Source organism: Ammospiza caudacuta, chromosome 22, assembly GCF_027887145.1.
Source record: "Ammospiza caudacuta isolate bAmmCau1 chromosome 22, bAmmCau1.pri, whole genome shotgun sequence".
NCBI lineage: Eukaryota > Metazoa > Chordata > Aves > Passeriformes > Passerellidae > Ammospiza > Ammospiza caudacuta.
In genome coordinates this window covers 6,407,754-6,423,068 of record NC_080614.1, presented here as the reverse complement: position 1 = coordinate 6,423,068, position 15,315 = coordinate 6,407,754, and the positions used below count along the sequence as shown (strand labels likewise).

At 46.9% G+C, this 15,315-nt stretch overlaps 2 protein-coding genes across 2 annotated transcripts; one reads left to right on the top strand and one right to left on the bottom strand.

The window, feature by feature from the left end:
• Positions 1 to 246: 246 nt before the first annotated feature.
• SLC45A1 (solute carrier family 45 member 1) lies at positions 247 to 13,636 on the top strand. The gene is made up of 10 exons (XM_058818664.1): positions 247 to 261; positions 1,796 to 2,222; positions 3,216 to 3,308; positions 3,748 to 3,972; positions 4,950 to 5,689; positions 6,841 to 6,994; positions 8,888 to 9,064; positions 9,669 to 9,874; positions 10,502 to 10,900; positions 12,288 to 13,636. Exons 2-9 carry the CDS (start codon positions 1,820 to 1,822, stop codon positions 10,781 to 10,783), a joined length of 2,280 nt encoding a protein of 759 aa, XP_058674647.1. The 5' UTR covers positions 247 to 261; positions 1,796 to 1,819; the 3' UTR covers positions 10,784 to 10,900; positions 12,288 to 13,636.
• Positions 13,637 to 14,403: 767 nt separating this feature from the next.
• MRPS16 (mitochondrial ribosomal protein S16) lies at positions 14,404 to 15,215 on the bottom strand. The gene is made up of 3 exons (XM_058818665.1): positions 15,171 to 15,215; positions 14,836 to 15,093; positions 14,404 to 14,757 (listed from the first exon to the last, which is right to left on the bottom strand). Exons 1-3 carry the CDS (start codon positions 15,181 to 15,183, stop codon positions 14,600 to 14,602), a joined length of 429 nt encoding a protein of 142 aa, XP_058674648.1. The 5' UTR covers positions 15,184 to 15,215; the 3' UTR covers positions 14,404 to 14,599.
• Between the last annotated feature and the right edge of the window lie 100 nt (positions 15,216 to 15,315).

Below are 15,315 nucleotides of genomic sequence, written 5' to 3'. Positions count from 1 at the left end.
TAAAGGATTTAGTATGAAATGAAACTAATAGATGAAGATAAGGAGATAACACTTCCGTGCCAATGGCAAGGTATAATAGTAGTGAAGGGGGCTGCTAGCTCATCTTCTTTGTCATGGCTCTGTGAAAGGGTTGTTAGAGCAACTGTCATGAATCTGATTGGGTTTTCATTATGCCTTCTTTCAGGTATCTCCTAATTTTTAACAAATTCTCATTGTGAGGATATTACTTTTTCCCGGAGGCTGATAAAGGTACTCTGCAAAGTAAGTACTCTGCTTGTGAGAGACATGGGTCATTAGAAGTTCTCAGTAATTTGGAGAAACAGTGTTAAGGGGAACACTGGTGCAGATGTCTCCACAAAGTCTCTGTATGCTTCTCTTTCTGCTGGTCCTTATATGGGACTTAGTGCCTAATGAGCTTTCCCAGCAACTTGCTGTTGGTGCTGTTTCACTCACTAGTGTGCTCTTGTGAGGGTTTGGTGAAGAGGGGTGGGGTGATGTGGAGCTGTTCTTGTGCAGCAGCAGCTTTTGGGCAAGGAGGCATAAGGAAAAGGTCAGACTTCACTCATGAGCTGTTTCCATTTCTGGCAAAAAGAATCAAGAAATCACATGTGGTTCGTTTATGCAGCAGATCTGTTGGCATCTCTCTGCTGTGCTATTTTGGAAACCATTTGGCTGTTTTACCCACCACACTGTGCAGGCTTTGGCTACAGGAGTGACTCTGATGAGATCCAAGGAGCCTATTCAGCACTTGGGAGCCATTAAGCACTGAAAGAGGAGTAGCAGTTTTGAGGGTGGCTTGTGGGGCATGAATCTTCTTCTCATGATTCAGTTCCTAAGGATCAGACCCCCTCCCTCTGCTGAATTCAGGAATGGAAATAGGAATAAAACCAAACTTGGTCATTGAGAAAAAAGTTGCATTAAGCCTTGGCCTCTGCACAGGCAACAGGAGTCCTAGGATCAGTAGCAAAAGGATTTCTTGCCAAAGTGATTTCATGTTGCAGCAGGGGTCTGGAATCTGCTGCCAGACCACAGCTTTGCATTATTGTAAACATAGACTGAGATTATAATTTATTTTTTTAGCTTGAGCGAGTTTAACTCAAGTGAATTCTTCGTAAATGTAAACCCTTTGCTGACCCAATGGGAACTTCTGGGAAGTGTGACATCTGTGACTGTTAATTGTTTTAAATATTTCAATTTTAATCCCCTGTGATGGTAGGCAAATACTTAGGTAACCTAGAGGGTATCTCTGGTGTCTCATTTGTGCAAGGATGCAGGAGATGTGCCCATAAAGCACAAATGCCTTCCATCAAGAGATGGGAAGAAGAGGTTGTAACTAACACAAAGGCCACACTTCATATGTGAAATGCTGACAAATGACTTGAACTTCAGCAAAAAAAATTAAACAAAATGTGTGGTGTTTGTAGGGGTTTTAGGAAGAGATGAGAATTTTGACTTTATGTTTTAGAAGGTTGATTTATTATTTTATGATATATTATTTTAAGAGAAAATGATATATTAAAACAATATTAAAATAACAGAATAAAGGATTTTATTAGAAAGTTAGTAAAGAAAAGAATGGAATGATAATAAAATTTTGACTGTTTACAGTTTCGACACAGGTGGTTGTTATTGGTTATCAAGTAAAAACAATTTTACATGCTGGGTAAACAATTTTTTAAATCACATTTTAAAGTAGCAAAACATGGAAAAGCTGAAAAGATCTTAACGAAAGGATTTTCCATAAAATATGTCTGCGACAGCAAAGTTTTGGTTACCTCAACCATTTTCTTCTGAGCTGTTTGTCTTCCAGACCCCTTCCATGATGATTCCACCATCTGCAGCAAGCCCTGTCAGTGATGCTGCACTCCTGTCAGGCGTGGCCTCCCAGGAGCTCTGGAGATCATCGGCCCCAGGCTACCCTGGGCTGCCCACACGGCACATCAGCCACCGGGCCAACAACTTCAAGAGACACCCAAAGAGGAGGAAACACATCAGGCCCTCACCTCCACCCCCACCCAACACTCCCTGTCCCATGGACCTGGTTGACTTTGGGGATCTCCAGCCTCAGAGGTCTTTCCTGGAGCTCCTGTTCAATGGGTGCATTCTCTTTGGGCTTGAATTCAGCTATGCCATGGAAACAGCCTATGTAACCCCTGTGCTGCTCCAGATGGGGCTCCCTGACCAGCTGTATGGGATGGTGTGGTTCATCAGCCCTATATTAGGTAACTTTTTGTGGTACTATTTCTTCCCTCTTATTTTTTCCACTATGGGTTTTTTAAACTTTTTGTTTGCAGTACCTCAGCTGTTCATGAGAATACTCTCTCGAGGTTAAAAACTACTAACCAAAATTTCAGACAAATAAATAGGAGGACAATTCTTGCTGTGTCCTGCCTGAAATAAGACAAATATGCTCAAAATATCTGTTCTTTTAATAACTTCTCCACTTCTTAAAAGTTGTGTCAGGGTAGCCTTTGGTTGCTCTGTTCCTGTACTTAAATACAAGCATAAGAAGATCAGTGTGTCCATTTATGTCCCCATAAATGCATATAAAGCATACAGAGACAGTTTTCAAGGGTGTGTGAAAAAGAGCAGAGTGGGATTGCCTTCTCCTGTTTACCTTTCTGAAACAAATGAGGTGTTCCAATGATGAAAGATCAGCAACCACTGGTGATGCAGGCATTGAATTAATTGCCTTAGCACAGAGGCAGGGCTAGGAGTGAATCCATTACTATGGATACCACTGGAAAATTTTGTTCTGCCTGTCCTTGTACTCACAACGTGTGCTTTGGAAGAGGAGATAGGCCCCTCCTAACAGGCTGGCACAGATCAATACAGGCATCTTTCCTACTTGTATATCTGCTTCCTGCTGTTTTCCAGCTAATCCTGCAGGGGATCTCACATCTAATATGGGATAAATGAGATGGCTTGTAAGGAACAGAGTGCTTAAGAATGTGTAACTTGTACTCTGACTCTTCACCTGGTGTCAAACCCTGTGTTGCTGATGCAGAGTGAAGGGCCCTGCAGTGAGCAGCAGCACATTCTGAGTCCCTGTCCTGGGCACTGCCAGGCAGTGTGCTGTGTGTCCCTGGCTGGCTGGGGATGTCACTGCACTGTGCTGTCCTGCCTTAACTGCCTTTTAGGGCATGTCTGTTTTAACTCCTTGGTGAAACAGGCTTCTAGAAGAATCCTGTCCATTGGTGATTCCTTTTTTCTAGGGTTTTTGCTACAGCCTTTGCTGGGAGCCTGGAGTGACAGATGCACATCAAGATTTGGGAGGAGAAGACCTTTCATTCTGGTTTTAGCAGTAGGTGTGTCTTTTAGAAATGATGGGCATAACACTTAAAAACGTTGTGCATCTCTCTTCTGTGACTTCCCTTGTGGCACAGCTGAGCAAAATGCTCCTGAGGTGTTGGGTGTTGTGGGTCTGAAGAAGATGGTGAGTGACACAGCTGATGCTTTGGCAGCTGGAGATCCACAGATAAAAGCTTCTCAGAGTCTGAAGGGATGTTTTGAGGGTCAAGAATGTGGATGTTTTTGGCCAAAGTAAGCTCTAGACATTTGTTAAGCTCGAATAGTGGAAAGGGATTATGTGTGTCCTATAAGCCACACTAATTTCCCAGGATGAATTGATATGAACAAGAGCAATAGTGCTGCAAGGTTGTGCAGGTAGAATAATGTTTTTGGGGTCTGGAGCTCTGCAGGCTTGCTGACAAACAGTGACTGATTTTGTTTTGGTTTTGTTCCCAGGAGCATTGCTTGGGCTCTCACTTATGCTGAATGGCAAAGATATAGGGAGTGCCTTGTCTGACTCTGAGAATAACCACAAATGGGGGATCATCCTTACAGTCTGTGGTGTTGTCCTCATGGACTTCAGTGCAGATTCAGCAGACAATCCCAGCCATGCCTACATGATGGATGTGTGCAGCCCAGTGGATCAGGACAGGGGCCTCAACATCCACGCTTTGTTAGCAGGTATGTCTGCTTGCTGCTTCCTGGGAGATGGGAGTAAACAAGCCCTGCTGGGAGAAAGCAGGGTGGAAACACTGGTCTTTTCCTGAATAATGACCAAATACTGAGAGGTATCACTAATTAACTGTAAAAAAAATACTTATTGCAAAAGGCTTTTGTAACTACCTCAATTCTAAGAAGGTACAGTCTTGGGCTGTTCATCTGAAGGTCCCTCACATATTTTGTAAGACCTATGGAACCAAATTATCCCTTGAGGGAGGAGGTTTGGCTTCCTGCAGGTGTGGAATATGTGTCTTATAGTTGCTGTGTTGGAGGCAAAAGTGCAAACTGGGTGCTGTTGATCCCTCTCTGCTGTCATCTTCAATTGCTGTGCTGCCCTATTCTAGGAGACCATTCCACACTCTTGAATGTGTTTGTGAGTAAGAAAGGAGAGTGTTGAAAAACTTTCACCCTGTGAATGGAGAGAAAGGTGCTCTCAAACCTTCCCTGTTCATCAGTAGTAACACAGTGGCAGTTTTGCACACTGTCAGCACAGTGCTGAGTAATGAGCTTGCTACACTTCTGAAGTGATTGGATCTGTCTTAGTTAGATCTGCATTCCTCATATGAGGAAAATGGATTTTCACTTTCAGGAAAACAGTCTTAGCTGAATGATTGCAGAGCCTTGTCACAAGGCTGGTGGACACTTCTGTTTACGGACTGAAATAGCTAAAGGTAAGGTGTTTTGTTCTTGGCAAAGAAAAAGAATAACTTTTATTATTTGTATCATCACTTTCACAGCTCTTTCTGTAGCATCTTGGTACATGCAAACTGTCCTTGTGGCACAGCTGTGTTTATTAGTGCATTCAAAATGAAAAGGGCTCAAATGGTAAAACAGAAATGTCAGATTCTCTTCATGATTCATGATACAAGTGATGCTGTGCTGCTGCTGACTTGTGGGACTGGATAGGGAAGATAATCTTAGCTCTGTTTTTCCACCAGGTCTTGGAGGTGGCTTTGGTTATGTTGTTGGAGGAATACACTGGGATAAAACCAGTTTTGGAAAAGCTGTAGGAGGGCAACTCCGTGTCATCTATGTCTTCACCTCAATTGTACTGACCATTGCTACTGTGCTGACTCTAGTTAGCATTCCAGAGAGACCCTTAAAGTCCTCTAACAGGAAGAAAAAGGTGATGAAAAGTCCAAGTCTTCCTCTCCCTCCTTCTCCACCTTTCTTCTTTGAGGACAATGTAAATGAAAACTCTGCTTCTCATAACTCAGCTCACTTACATGCAAGTTTTACGAGTCCTGTTTCCCCCATGAGCCCACTCACGCCAAAATACGGGAGTTTTATCAGCAGAGACAATTCCTTGACAGGACTTAATGAGTTTGCATCATCCTTTGGGACATCAAATATTGACAGTGTGCTTATAGACTGTTTTACAGGAGGGCATAATAGTTACATGACACTTCCAGCTAGTTTGTCCAGGCAGCCTGTCAGTGTCAGCTTCCCTCGGGTGCCTGATGGCTGCTACCATGGAGCAAATGGAATTCTGGAGCAAGGGGAGAGCAGCTTAACATCAGGGTGTGACAGTGATGTGCTGAGAGTGGGCTCACTGGATGCAATAAAGCCACGGTCATCAGGGATCTTGAAAAGACCTCAGACCTTGGCCATTCCAGATGCTGTAACAGGACACTGCCCAGAGAATAACAGAAGAAGAAATGTAACCTTCAGCCAGCAGGTAAGAGCAGGAAATCGATGATATGACCATGTAAACATGAGTGTTATTAATCTCTTCATATAGTTTTAAATATGTGGTGCACAAATTGTTCATTAAAGACTCTTGTGACAGCTTCCTCATAAAAGTCATTACAGGAACAGCACACCTGCTATGACTCTATATCAGTAAAGTAGTGGGTAGAGTGTGAATTATGGCTGACAGTCTGTCAGCTGCCTTTGTTAAGATGGGAGAAATGGGAATATCCCACTCTTAACTGGGCCACTTGTGAGAGTTAGGTCAGTATTTTTAGTCCTGCTTCACTACCAAGGGAGTTACCACATGAACTTAGAAAAGGTCACATTTTTATTGAGCCTGTATCTTCCCTTTCCACAGAAAGACCTGCAAAATAGGGCCAGGGATAGGATTCTCCCATGAGCTTCTCCTTATGGCAGTCATTACATCTGGCTCCATCAGGGAGGGGAGCTTTCCCTTACTGAGGGATAAGACTCTGACCTCACCTCCCACTGTTGGTGATAACTTGGAATGTCTGAGACCTCTGCATGCTGGCCCATTTTTTTATGATCTGGGATGAGGTAAACAGTCCTCTGTTATTTTTCTTTTGTTTGGTTTGGGGATTTTTTATTTCATTTTAATTTTTGGGGGTGGTGGTTTTTTGGTTTTGTTTGTTTTGTTTGTTGTTGCTGTACTTTTGACCCAGTTTGTGAGAGCAGACTTTGCTAGGGCCAGGATTTTACATACTGGGCACACTGAGGTTGAGCATTGAGGTTAACAAGTGATAATGTGTTTCAATTAAACTCATCCTCTTCTTCCTCGGTGTCTCTAAAACTTCAGGCTCCACATTCACCTGAAAGTGGCTACAGCTCCTATAAATGCAGTGGAATTGATGCATTCCTGCTGTGCCTGTCATCTGAATGTGGTTACCAAGTCCCCCAGTGAAGGGAAGGAGCTGCTTCAAACACACTGAAAGCTACAGTGCAGTGCTGCCATTGTCACTTGTTCCACTCTAATTCACTTCTTAATCTCCAAGTCAGCTCCAGCAGCAGAGTTTAACTGTCAGATGATCAGATAGGTGTGCAATATTGCATCCATCTGGTGAAGGATGTTTGTGCTTCCCTTGCTGTGCTGTTGACCTGGCAGTTCTCATGGTGCAGGTTGCCAACATCCTGCTGAACGGGGTCAAGTACGAGAGCGAGCTCAACGAACCGGGCGAGGCCTCGGAGCAGCCCCTGTCTGTGAAGCTGCTGTGCTCAACCATCTGCCACATGCCCAAGGCTCTGCGAAACCTCTGCATCAACCACTTCCTAGGTACTCCCACAGCAGCCTCCTGCCTTCTCCAGGCAGTGTTGTATTTGCAAGGCATCCCCAAGAAAGGCAGGAATGATGCATCTCGCTCCATGTTCTCAGAAGGCTCATTCATTACTTTATTATACTTTCTATTCTATTCTATTCTATTCTATTCTATTCTATTCTATTCTATTCTATTCATTATATTATCACACAGGTGATTGTTTCATTGCATTCTGCTGTGAGCTGTTTTCACTCTTTGGCCAATCGGTGCCAAGCTGTGTTGGGACTCTCGAAAGTCACGAGTTTTCATTATTATCTTTTTAGCATTCTGTAAATATCTTTTCTGTATTGTTTAGTATAGTATAGTATAGTATATTATATTATACTTTATATACTTTGTAATACTATATTACATTAAAGAATACTATGCTATAGTATAGTATATTATACTTTATAATACTATATTATATTAAAGAACACTATGCTATAGTGTTCTTTATATACTTTATAAAACTATAAAAGTATACTTTATAAAACTATATTATATTAAAGAATACTATGCTATAGTATAGTATATTATATTATACTTTATAATACTATATTACATTAGAGAATACTATACTATACTATACTATACTATACTATACTATACTATACTAAAGAATACAGAAAAGATATTTACAGAATGCTAAAAAGATAATAATGAAAACTCCTGACTCTTTCCAGAGTCCCAACACACAAACAACTCACAGCAGAATCCAATGGAACAATCACCTGTGGGTAGCCAATCTCCAAACACATTCTAAAGGAGCAAAACACAGGAGAAGCAAATGAGATAATATTGTTTTCATTTTCTCTGAGGCTTCCCAGCTTCCCAGGAGAAAAATCCTGGGTGAAGGGTTTTTTTCAGAAAATGTGAATGCCACAAGGGAAGACTTTACCTTGGGTGAACCTTTTTCAATTTTATCTATTGCTGCAATGGCTGCTAATAGAGACAATTGATTTCTTCCATATAGATGCTAATGAGGTACCTTCTTAGGACAATTAGAAAGGAAAAAAAACCCAAAACATCCCAGCAAAGCAGTAAAGCCTGTGTTCCTAGAAAGGGAACAACAAGAGCCTAAATCAGCACATCTTAAGGGGAATGTTCACACCAAGCAGAAAGATGAGATTAGTTGTGTTTCCATGCTTTCACTGGCATTTACTTTCCTCGCTTTGCTCATGTCCAGGGGTCCCAGAGCAGGCCAAGAGGAGATGTGGAGCATGGCATTGCAGCAGTGCCTGTAACCAGAGTAGTGTTACCTTCACTCTTAACCAGTGTGGGACTGGTGTTCAGGAAGGGCTTGCAGCCATTCCAGTTTACACTAAATTGGACAGAAGGGACCAGGTAATTAATACTCATTGGCTGTGAAAGGAATTAGGGGATTGTCTGCATCAATGGCCTTGGTGCCAGTTTGTGAGCAGAGTTTTTAACTGTGTCAGAGGCACTCTGGAGGCTGCAGCCATGACATAAGGAGCACTCCTTCCAGCCCTGTGTGGGAGGATAACAGCAACCTGAAATTACTATGGGATGAGCCACTCTGTTAAACTGAATGCTGTGTCCTGTCAGAACCTGAACACAGCTCAGACTGCTGTCATCTATTTTTCTGTCTTGTTAGACCAGTATTTTGTGGCCTTTAGTCAGCCTCGAGGTTTCCACTTAGGAATTCAAATGGTAAATCTTGGTCTTTAACAAACATTGCAGCATTATGCACAGGAGCAGCGGGCTCAGATAAATGTGGATGTTATGTAACACTCCTTGCCCAACCTGTCCTGGGCTGTGATTGTAATACACCTGATAACATCCATGTCAGCTTACAGGGGGAAACAGATGTTCTGAAATCCTAATAAGTTACTTTTGTCTTCTTTCAGGGTGGCTTTCATTTGAGGGGATGTTACTCTTTTATACTGACTTCATGGGAGAGGTGGTGTTCCAAGGGGACCCAAAAGCACCTCACAACTCAGATGAGTATCAGAAGTACAACACTGGGGTCACCATGGGCTGCTGGGGAATGTGCATCTATGCATTCAGTGCTGCTTTCTATTCAGGTACTTGGTACAGCTGTCTGAACTACTGCTGTGGGAAAAGATACATTTCTTAAAAGTGGTGATTCTGCAACAAGTAGGGCAGTGTTTATGTTGCACACAGCCTATCAATGGCACAAGTGCTGTAGCAGAGTGGTTTTTGTCACCCCATCACCTCTGCTGCTTAGCCTGGCCTGCACTGACAGCAGCTGAGGTCAGCAACCCAGTGAAGACACATCTCTATTGGGATGTGGTTCCTCTCACAAGTGGCATTTTCAGAGCACATGGCCTGCAGAGATCCATGCAGTTACCACAGGCACAGTCCTGGTGCAGCATCACACCTGAGCACCCAGCATGTGCCCTTTGTCACGTGTGTCAGTGTGCCATGTGTGTCAGTGTGCCATGCCTCTGCCTATGTTCCCATTTACCCTCTGGGACAGGGGCAGAGCCTCAGCTCTGCCATGCCCTCTGAGCAGACAGGGCAGCAAAGCTGCATCATGGAAGCCAGCTTTGGAAGGGTCCTTGGCACTCAGTTCCTCAGGGGCTGACGCTGAGATGTGGCTGCCTAAGGCAGGGGTGGCAGTGGGAGGGCTGCAGGTCACCCCAAAGCTGTTCCGTTTCCTTGCAGCCGTGCTGGAGAAGCTGGAGGAGCGCTTCAGCACACGGACCCTGTACTTTGTGGCCTATTTGGCCTTTGGGCTGGGCACGGGCCTGGCCACGCTCTCCAGGAACGTTTACGTGCTGCTGTCCCTGTGCGCCACCTACGGCATCCTGTTCGCCACGCTCTGCACGCTGCCCTACTCGCTGCTCTGCGACTACTACCAGAGCCGGGAGGTGAGCCCCGGGCTGGGAGGGGCCGGGAGCCCGGGACATCCCTCTGTGTGCCCTGGGACACCCCCTGACTCTGGGACACCCCCTGGCTCTGTGTCTGTGTTCCCCAGGACACTCCTGACTCTGAGACACCCCCTGACTCTGTGCCTGTGTCCCCCTGACTCTGTGCCTGTGTCCCCCAAGACACCTCTCACTCTGTGCCTGTGTCCCCTGGGACTCCCCCTGACTCTGTTCCTGTGTCCCCTGACTCCGTGCCCTTGTCCCCTGTGACACTCCCTGACTCTGTGCCCATGTCCCCCTGACTCTGTGGCTGTGTCCCCTGACTCTGTGTCCCTTGACTCTGTGCCTGTGTTCCCCTGACTCTGTGCCCGTGTCTCCCTGACTTTGTGGCACCCCCTGACTCTGTGCCTTTGTCCCCTGTGTCCCCCGACTCTGTGCTGTGTCCCCCTGACTCTGTGTTCCCTGACTCTGTGGCCTTGTCCCCTGTGTCCCTCTGACTCTGTGCCTGTGTCCCCTCACTCTGTGTTCCCTGACTCTCTGCCCTTGTCCCCTGTGTCCCCTCACTCTGTGTCCCCTCACTCTGTGCCCGTGTCCCCTGTGTCCCCTGACTCCGTGCCCGTGTCCCCGCAGTTTGTCGGCTCGCAGTCGGAGGGCACTCGCCGTGGCATGGGCGTTGACATCTCGCTGCTGAGCTGCCAGTACTTCCTGGCACAGATCCTCGTGGCCGTGGCCATGGGGCCGCTGACGGCGGCCGTGGGCAGTGCCAGCAGTGCCATGTACTTCTCCAGCCTCGTGTCCTTCCTGGGCTGCCTCTTCTCGTCCCTCTGTGTCACCTACGAGCTGCTGCCCCCCGAGGAGCTGCCGCCCCTGGAGGAGCAGCGCCCGCTCCTGCCCCGAGCACGGAACCAATAACGGGAGGAGCTGCCTCGGCCTCTGCTGCCTCCTGGCCTCACCCTCGGCCTCCCTATCGCGACAGGCCGGGCTGTAACCCCTGGGACGGCAGCAGGGGCTTGGCACACGCAAGGAAAGGTCTGTGCTGGCTTTGCTGGGCTTTCCCCTGCCGGAGGGAAGGTGAGGGGTGAGGCAGCGGCGCTGGCACTGCTGTGTCATCCCCGAGGTGGCAGAGGGGGCTGGGGGTGCCCTCCGTGCCTCTGGTGCTGCTGTCCCGGGCTGGCTGCGTTGTCCTGCGTGGGGCAGGAGAGCTGCAAGCTCCCTCTGTCGCTGCTGGGCTGCAGGCACTGCTGCAGACATCGCCACCGTGGGAACGGTGACAGTGCCACTCTGGGGACAGAAGGTGCCACCTCCCGGCCGGGCAGAGCAGCCCTGGTCACCAAGGGCAGTGCTGATTCCTGAGGGAGCTGCAGCTCCACCCTGCAGCCTCTGCCCTGCCTCTGGAGGGTGCTTTTCAAACTCTGGGAAGGCTGAGAGCCTTGGGGGGTGTCAGTCCTCTGTCAGGTGTCAATTAATGGACAGGAGTTAATTTTAAGGCATTAATTAAAACTTATTTCTGGGTGCACAGAGCTGCCACCAGCAGAACTGCTCCAAGACACCTCTGTGGGCTGCCAGCACTGTGGCCTGGCCCCCACACCCCACTCTAGGGGTCCTGGCTGTGCTCCTTGGTGATGTTTGCCAATATTGTGCATATTCCCTTCCTCGTTAGAGTTTAATTAAGACTACCAGAATTTGTGATGACTTAGCAGGAGGATTTGTCCATAATCCAATTCAGCAGTTGTCCATAACCCAGTTCTGGGGAGAAAGGTCTTTTCCCATCTCCTCCCTTGGGCAGAAGGTTACTCTCAACAACTTTACTCATAAGAAAAATCATTTGTATGGAGGCCTGCATCACATCATTCTTGTTTCTACAATTTTACCTGGGGACATTCTGAAGTCTGGGAGCAGTGGCTCAGTGCTTGTCAATGACAGCTGCATCTTCCTCATCTCAGTGAAACCAGTAAAAGGGCTTTGGGTTTCATTACATGAGAGATTTCTTAATTATTCTGATTTTAGAAGGTGGTGTGTGAGAATTTTTACAAGTTCTAGTTAAGGCCAGGAGTTAATTTTAAGTAATTAATAAAACCATTTGTAAAGCCCCTGTCAGTCTGGCTCTGTATTTGGGGAGGCAGCCAAGTTCTGCCAGGGCTGGTGGGCATTTTGTGTTCCCACATGCTGAGCATGGCATCCCTGCAGGGATCAGATCTGGTCCCCAGATCCAGGGGAAGGATTTTCTCTGGAGAGTCTCTCCTTTTAAATGGGTTGGACTTCACTGTTCACCTGATTCTGATCAATGATGCCAAGGTGAAATAATATCTGTAATCTTGAGTTGTTGTGAGTTACTGTAATCCAGTGCTGAAAGAATTATACATAACTGGTAAGAACCCCTCATTTTTGTCATCTGCTCCCTGTTTTTATATTTCAGAAGCAAGTATTGACATAAACAGAGGAATACTGCTGAAATGATGAAGTCAAGCACTCAGATAAAGGCCTGTCAGCTGTCAGACTGATGAGTGCATTCACCTTCCATTTCTTTGTTTGGGCTTACACGGTGTCACATCTGCAGGAATTTCTGTGCCATTCCCTTCATTAGGGGACAGCTGTCCCCAAGAATGTTCAGGACAAAGCTGGGACAAATAACATGGAAACAATGGCATTTGGCACTTCTGACAATCTAAACACTTGACTTTGGAGAATTATTTTTTTCTTGTTAGTCTGCTTTGTAATCTTAATTTCTCTTCCTTCTCAAACATTTAAACTCAAAAATTATTTTATTTTTTGTTTGGTTCCACTAGCTAATGTGGTATTAGTTCTTAAATTTTTTTTTCTCCTCCTAAGTTTTGTAGCCAGCATTATTGCACTAAATGGATTGTGAGCACTTTACTTTTCCAGGTTGCTGGAGTTGCAGATCATTTGGTTGTAAGTGAAAATCTTCAAAAAATTCATAATGTATTTAATGAAAATGTTTGTCTCCATTTCCCTCTGTAAATAATATCAACTACATTTATGTAGTTATAAAACTCTTGTTATGCCTGTATGCCCAATGGACTCTATATTAAATTTTCTTATTTTATGGGATATGGACTTTATTTTGCATATGTATTTATGTAGTGGTGCATACCCAGGATTTTTAAGTCAACATCAGTGTGTGTTAATTTGGGGCTTTGAGCAATACTAGTGGTGTCTGGAATAAAAAACCAGAGCCTGTCACCATCATGCAGAATTAAAAGTTGCACCAAATCCTTAAAAAAATAACTTTAATAAGAGGCATTGCTTACTTGCTGATTCTTTTCTTTGTCAGACATTTTGTATTTTACAGAAATGACTGTGTATGGTCACTGGTGAGCTGTGAGCTGCAACGTGATGTTCCCCCTCTGGAATCCAAAGGCTTCAATTATTCTGGCTAAATTTGCAAGTTACTGATTAAAAAAAAAAAACCAAAAAAAAACCAAAAAAAGATGCATGAGTTTAGGCAGGAAAATGATTTTACACTGTGCTGGTTTTCAGGTTAATTTTGATTAAGTCCATATCATTAAAGGTTGCTTCATGGCAATTATTTCTATGTTTGTAAATGTATTTATTACACTTGTACAGAAGCAGGGAACATGGGGAGAGGGATGGAGAAAAGACCTAACTGGTTTTCACATGTTTGTAATTAAAAATTACACCTGTAACCATTTCAGCATGTCTGCAACTCACTCAGCCTCTGCTGTATCACTCAGAAAAACCTCCTGATTTCAGAACTTCTGCTGTTCTTTGGTTGGAAGAATAAATCTTTTCAAGAATAAAATACAATAAAATTTATATATATAAATATAGTATGTATCTATTATATATAAGGTATATTGGGAAGTATTTAAGTGTTCTCTAGATAATTTATTTTCTACAAATGAGTAATTAGCACCTTGCACTCTATAGGAGATACAATTTATTAAAAAAAGAATATGTGTAATTTCTTAATGTGTTCTCCCTCCCTCAGAGGTTGGTTACACTAACAGCTTCATTGAGATGCAACACTGGAAACTTGTTTTTGCCTGGCATTTTTGGAATCATTTAAGTGCTGCACAAAGGAAACCCCAAAAGCTCAGGGGTCCATCTAAGGTAGGAGAGACTTGGGTGGGTTTCTTGTCTCTTGGAACAGGTGAAATATGGGATTAAACAGCAGCACTTGTAAAGAGGGACTGGGGCAGTGAGTTACAAGAGAATGTAGTCTTTCTCTTTTGTTTTTAAATGAACAAACAGCCCCAGAACCTCTCTGGAAAGTAAGCAGAAAACCAGCTGCACTTGAATTTGCATCTGTCTGTGCCAGGCCTGTCCCGCACGGCTGCACTGTCCCGTTACAGTAACTCACACCAGGTGTCAGAACTCTGGCAAGAGGAGCTGGCCAAGGGCAGCTGGGAGAGCACCTGGAACCCCGGCACACCTCGGGAATTCCCTCCTGGAACGCTCCTGTGGCTGCGGGAGAGCAGCAAAGCCTCTTCCACGCACCACACGGCAACGGTGAGCCCTGACCGAGAGGAGAAAGCAGCAGAGGGACGGTGCAGAGTGCAGAGGTAACGCTTTAATGGGGTCAGATGGACCGGCAGGGCCCGGAGCGGTCCCGGCTGAGAACAACCGCGGGCCGGCGGAGTCTGGCACCGGAGCAGTCCCGGGCCAGTGCAGCACCGGGTGAGAGCAGTCCCGGGCCGGAGCGGTGCCAGGTCCGGGGCCGCTCGGGCCCCTCCCGGCCGGGCCGTGTCAGGGCGCGGTTCCGGTGCCGGTTCCGGGGTCGGTTCGGGTCTCGGCCGAGCCCTCCGCAGGCGCAGCCTCTGTTTGCCGCTCGCGCTGTCGCCGCCGGCGCAGCCTCTCGGCGCCGGTCACCGTCATGGGGTGCAGCGGCAGGAACCCCGCCAGCCCTGCCCGGTGAGGCGCGGTGAGCGCGGCACCGAGCGCGGCCCGCCCGCCCCATCCATCCCCGCTCCCCCCGGGCCTACCCAGGAGCTTCTCGGCGGGCCGGGAGAGCTGCGCGCCGCAGCCCAGCCAGTAGCGCAGCCGCTCCAGGTTGAGCCCCGCCACCTTCTCGCCGTGCGCGTTGGGCAGCGGGTCCAGGCAGCCGAGCTGCTCCAGGTACTTCCCGTCGCGGGCGCGCCGGCTGTTGGCCGCCACGATGCGGAAGAACGGGCGGTTGGTGCAGCCCCCCAGCGCGAAGCGGATCACGACGTGGCCGCCGCGGCCCCTCAGGAGGCGGCTCCCTGCGGAGAGAGCGCGGGGCGGTCACGGCCGGGCCGGGCCGGGCCCAGCGGGGCCGCTCCGGGCCCGCCGCACTCACCGAGCTGCACCATGGCGGCGGCACGGCCCGCGCGCGGCGCGCACAGATGACGTAAGCGGAAGGAAGCAGCGCGGTGGTTACTGGGAGTTGGAGTCCATGGGGATGACGTCATTGGGCAGCCCCACGTCACCGCGATTCTGCCGAG